This window comes from Erigeron canadensis, chromosome 5, assembly GCF_010389155.1.
Source record: "Erigeron canadensis isolate Cc75 chromosome 5, C_canadensis_v1, whole genome shotgun sequence".
NCBI lineage: Eukaryota > Viridiplantae > Streptophyta > Magnoliopsida > Asterales > Asteraceae > Erigeron > Erigeron canadensis.
Window position 1 is genome coordinate 20,689,037 of NC_057765.1, and position 5,143 is coordinate 20,694,179.

Here is a 5,143-nt window from a genome sequence, read left to right on the forward strand (position 1 = left end):
TTATAGGAAATTACTTTCCATAATTAACGGTCATATTTAAATTTATTATATTAAAATTAAATTTAAAAAATTATAAAAGGTATATGACATCGATCAGGATTTGATTTAATGGTTTTAATTAAAAGATGATTTTTATCTAAGGAACTAAACTTTTTGATTTTTTAAAGGTTTGTCTTTTATATTTATTTAAAAATGTATAGACATAATCACATAAACAGTTGAATTGAGTGGTATTGTTTATCACTGATAATGATAATAATGACTTCTTTTTTTTAACAAACAGTGAAAGTATGACACAAATTATTTTCCTTTTAGTTACTTGTATGTTGGCATAAACTATAAAAAAATTGATATTAATATTCGATAATATTTAAAACATCAAATGGGTAGGCTTCCTCTTATTTTAATGCTAATTCTAATTAGCAAACATAACATAGGCTGATCGAGTTGATCGAAAGTTTGGATAGCTAGTAAGCAGAATCCGAAAATGATAAACATCATAGATGCACGATTAACATGTTATATTCGAAACTGGGATAGGATCGTAACGAGTCACCGGGACACAAATCAAACGGTTAGCTCTAGTAATCGTGAGCCCTAACCCCTCTTTCATATCGACACTTGGTAGATTTCCATCTTTTCCAGCCTTCCAGTCGAAACATTGAATCATTGCACCAAGTGTTGTGTGTATCATGAACTGTGCTAGTGAAATTCCGGGACAAAGCCTCTTCCCACTACCAAATGGCAACATGTGAAAGTGTTGCCCTCTCACATCTAAGTCGTTTTCTTGGAATCTTTCAGGCCAGAATTCATATGGATTTTCCCAATGGTTCGGGTCTCTACCAAGGGCCCACACATTGATAAAAATATCAGTTTTTGCTGGAATATGGTAACCCGCCACCATGAAGTCTTCTGTTGATTGTCTTGGAATCACTGGAGCAGCTGGATGGAGACGTAATGTTTCCTTCACAATTGCTTGGAGGTAAGGAAGGTTTGGTATGTCTGACTCTTGCAACAGTCTGTTTCCTCCAACAACTTGATGTATTTCCTCAATTGCCTTTTTCATGATATTTGGATGATTGATTAGTTCCGATAAACCCCATTCTACTGTGCTCGCTGCACTGTGTGTTCCTCCAAGATATATGTCCTACAGAAAAAAAAATGATTTTGCTTAGTGCGAGGGTTTTGAAAGTGATTGTTCATTTTGAAAGATACTTATATATTTGGATAGTTCAGCAATCTCGCAATCATGTGTCATAGTTTTTGATCATTATGATTAAGAATTAAAAGGTATTTAATATATTTATTTGATCAAAACTTTTTTTTTTATTTATTTATTTTTTTTTGCAATCAGTTTGACTTTAAAAGTCATTTTCCAAAAGACCAAAACTATTTATTTGATCGTAAAGTAATAAAATCATGTAACTTAATTTTGCTTCTATTCTAACACTTAGAAAGATTGGAAACGATTCCAAACTGAAACACTTAGATAATCAGTTGTCAAATCAAATGACGTTAATGTTACCAGGATGAAGGCTTTGATGTTCTCCATGCTCAACTTTATTTCCATGCTCTCGTCTTGTTGTATATCGAGTAAAATGTGAAGCAAGTCTTTGGCTTCTTTATTGATCTCCTTGTGTTTTCTTGCCTCTTCATGCTCTTTTATGATCTTATTCATCATTGCATCAAATCTTACACGAAAATTCTTCGCCCTTTTCCCTAAGCCCTGCAAATCAAGACTCTTAAACAACCATATGTAATCAGAAAGGTTAAAGTTTCCTACTGTCTCAGCAAGATCTTCTACCAACTTCATCATATACTCCTTATCATCTAGACATCTATCACCCATAAGCATTCTTGATATCACATTGTTATTCAACTTCATCAACTCCGTACCAAGATACACAGCCTCCCCAACTTTGGCTTTTTTTGATATTAAGCTTACAAAACTATTAATTTCTTCATGCCTAACTGAACTAAGCATGGCAAGTGTTTTACCATTTAAAAGATTTGACATGACTAACTTTTTAATGAACTTCCAATAAGGTCCATAAGGACCAAACACCATGCCTTTGTTTCCATAACTAATGTAATCTGCGTTTGAGTTAACGGGTCGATCTAAGTACACATGTTCGTTTGTTTTAAGGAATTCTTTTGCAATTTCTGGCGAACAAGCAACAACACAAGGCTGAGAGCCAAGATAGAGACGAAATATAGGCCCATATCGAAACGAAAGCTTGTAAAGAGCTTGGTGCGGGATCGATAATAATAGGTGGAGATGTCCAATAATAGGAAGGGCAAATGGGGTTGGCAGAACATGAAATTTAGGTCGAGTGGGTTTGGAAAATGCCCAGACCAAGATAATAGGTATGAGGGATGCAAAGATGATTGGAAAGTAAGCTTCTAAGTCAGCCATGATAAAGTGAAGTTTTAAAATAAAAGATTACGATATGCAAAAAGAAGTAAAACCACACTAGAATTTATAGATAACAAAACCTCATTCAGTCAATGAAAAACATGATACGCTAAATACCATTTAGTCAATAGAAGGCCCTAATGGATTCGAAAATATATATAATATTATAAATATTCTCATTTACACACTTATATACTCGTATAATATTATAATTATAATAATAGATTCAAAAAAATATATTCGTAATATATGGGAATGTGATATTTTTGCCAGTGTCTCACTCCGTGATCGGTTCAAAATTTCTCGACTGCCAATAAAGAAGTAATTCACATCCATTAATAACAGATATAATTAACCAGAAGCATAACATATATACCAAAAATAATAAAATGGAAAGCTTTTTGAAAAGTTAATATGACATTTTATCCGTGCTATATCATGTAAACTAGATTATTTTCACGTATAACACACAGTTGAACCTATATAACTATTTACATGTTAAAATTTTGTATTAGGTATATATTCACAATTTAATACATTTTTATTTTAATACGCTACGTTGTGTTGTTGAGAAACAATTTACATTACTATTGTGATGGTTCTTTGTATGTTGAGTATCGAAGTCTCCGAATATACGGTAAAATTTTCGTAAAGTAGTCTAATTTTTTTTTAAAATCAAATTACATACATAATTTATTTGTACTAAAAATGAAACATTGTATTATAATGTGATCAACTTAAGAAGATAAACCTTTACAACAACACTTTCAAATATATAAAAAAAAAATAATCATTTTACTTTACTTTTAATGTTAAGTGTATGAAGTTATTTGAATATAACCGGTTAAAGACTAATACATTGTGACTGAGAAAAGGTTTTTGTCTACTGACCAACTTATGACTAAAAGTAAACTTAAGATTAAAGTGGTAAGAAACTAAGTCTATTACTCGTATATCTGAAATAAAGTTAAGGTAAAATGGGTCACTTGAGTTATGAAGAATCTAAATGAATGAATTTCTAATAACAAAAGAAAATAGATGATAATAAAACTTCAATTAAAAAAATATTTTAAAAACAAAATGGTTATAATGAAAATTTTTAAGTATCATCACAGATACATATGTATAAGTGATATATATGATAATGATTCAAATCATTCAATCGTATCAGGGGACGGGTTAAAAAAAGACGGAAGTGTAGGTGTAGAGAAAGGTAGAGTCAAAGGTTAGTAAGTATTATTATTATGGAAAATGTTAAACGAAGGCCGGAGGGTTTCATTTAATGTATAAAAAAGAGTTGTACGTTTTCATATCAAAAGTCCACCTATAAATTTTATGGTAAATGTACAACTTTTTTATGCACGTTAACGAATGTTTTAATTAAGGTTTCGTTTAGCAAAACCCATTATTATTATTATTTGTTATTAATTGTTACTATTAATAATTACTATTAATCTTTAAAAAAATATGATTAATCAAAATAATCCAATTAAAAGCTTAATTTAAAGTAGCTTTTGATCTAAGAGTGGTGGTTTATTTAAAAAAGAATTTAAAAAGCTCATTCATAATTATTGTTAGACTAGGTGATACCCGTGTATTGCATCGGGCTATTTTGTTTTATAATATAATTCATCGTAAATGAAATGCAATAAAAATAATCTTACCAATAAATTTCATTAATTGAAAATCTAATTATATATATAAAAAAACATATTATGAATACTGTAAAATGAATAACTAATTATAATATTTTCCATCAAATTCTATAAGTCATTTCATCTCACTTCTTTATTGTCTTCTTTTTTCATTTTTACAATTAATGGATGCCGTTAGGTGAACCAAAATTGTGCAATACCACGCCGTGAGACAATACGACTAACGTTTTCATTGGTCATCTCATATGTACAATACTTTATCAGCCATCATCTGACATCAAATAATAACCACCAAATATTTTACAAGATTTCAAGAATCATGGTATAAAGTTTAAAGGATTAATTTATCCATCACTTTTTGGTTCGACTGTCAGTATACATGCAATATAAACAGAAATTGAGCACATTCCTAATCTTTTAGATTCCATATTTACCTTTTTGATCCTTGATAATGTCTAAGCAAAGACCTCCCAAAACTCTTTCAGCCATTTGTATAAAGAAAAGTAAGCTTATGGTTGTGTAAAGAAAAACTTATGATTGTATAAAGAGAAGTTTATGCTTGTAGATAGGTACGCAAATTTAAATTCACCACATGAATTGTATATTAGTCGAATATGTAACAGGTTTTTTCTTTTCCAAATATCGTAAATGTATTTCAGGTAATCCACCAGTTTAGGAACCATAGAATGTCATTCTAAATTTGAACTTCAAAATCATATAGAAGCGAATTATCGATTGACAATCAAAGACATAACTTCTTGGAAAACCATTCGTATAGCCAATATTGTTCACAAAAGTGGCCATCGGCACAAGCTACTATGTATAATCCCACCATCTATATTTTCATTGCCTTTCATTGAACATTGTTATACCTCCTGACAATTACTAACACATCTTGTTGTCTTCAAAACATAGTCTGTAGATGCAGATTCGTTGTGACAATCGCAACATAGATTTGATTATCGTGTATGTTTTACGAACTATGTTTGTAATCATTTAAATAAGAACTTGTGTTGATATTTAATGATTACGTTTTAACTTCAATATTATATCTGTTTGTGTTTTGTATTGT

General features: G+C 30.2%; 1 protein-coding gene across 1 annotated transcript; it reads right to left on the reverse strand.

The window, feature by feature from the left end:
- Positions 1-326: 326 nt before the first annotated feature.
- LOC122600802 (cytochrome P450 93A2-like) lies at positions 327-2,460 on the reverse strand. The gene is made up of 2 exons (XM_043773569.1): positions 1,526-2,460; positions 327-1,147 (listed from the first exon to the last, which is right to left on the reverse strand). Exons 1-2 carry the CDS (start codon positions 2,414-2,416, stop codon positions 512-514), a joined length of 1,527 nt encoding a protein of 508 aa, XP_043629504.1. The 5' UTR covers positions 2,417-2,460; the 3' UTR covers positions 327-511.
- Positions 2,461-5,143: the final 2,683 nt, after the last annotated feature.

Coding starts and splice junctions, on each gene's coding strand:
- LOC122600802 (XM_043773569.1), bottom strand. CDS start 2,416: ATGGCTGACTTAGAAGCTTACTTTCCAATCATCTTTGCATCCCTCATA. Junction 1,148..1,525: donor ACATCAAAGCCTTCATCCTG/GTAACATTAACG, acceptor TTTTTTCTGTAG/GACATATATCTTGGAGGAAC.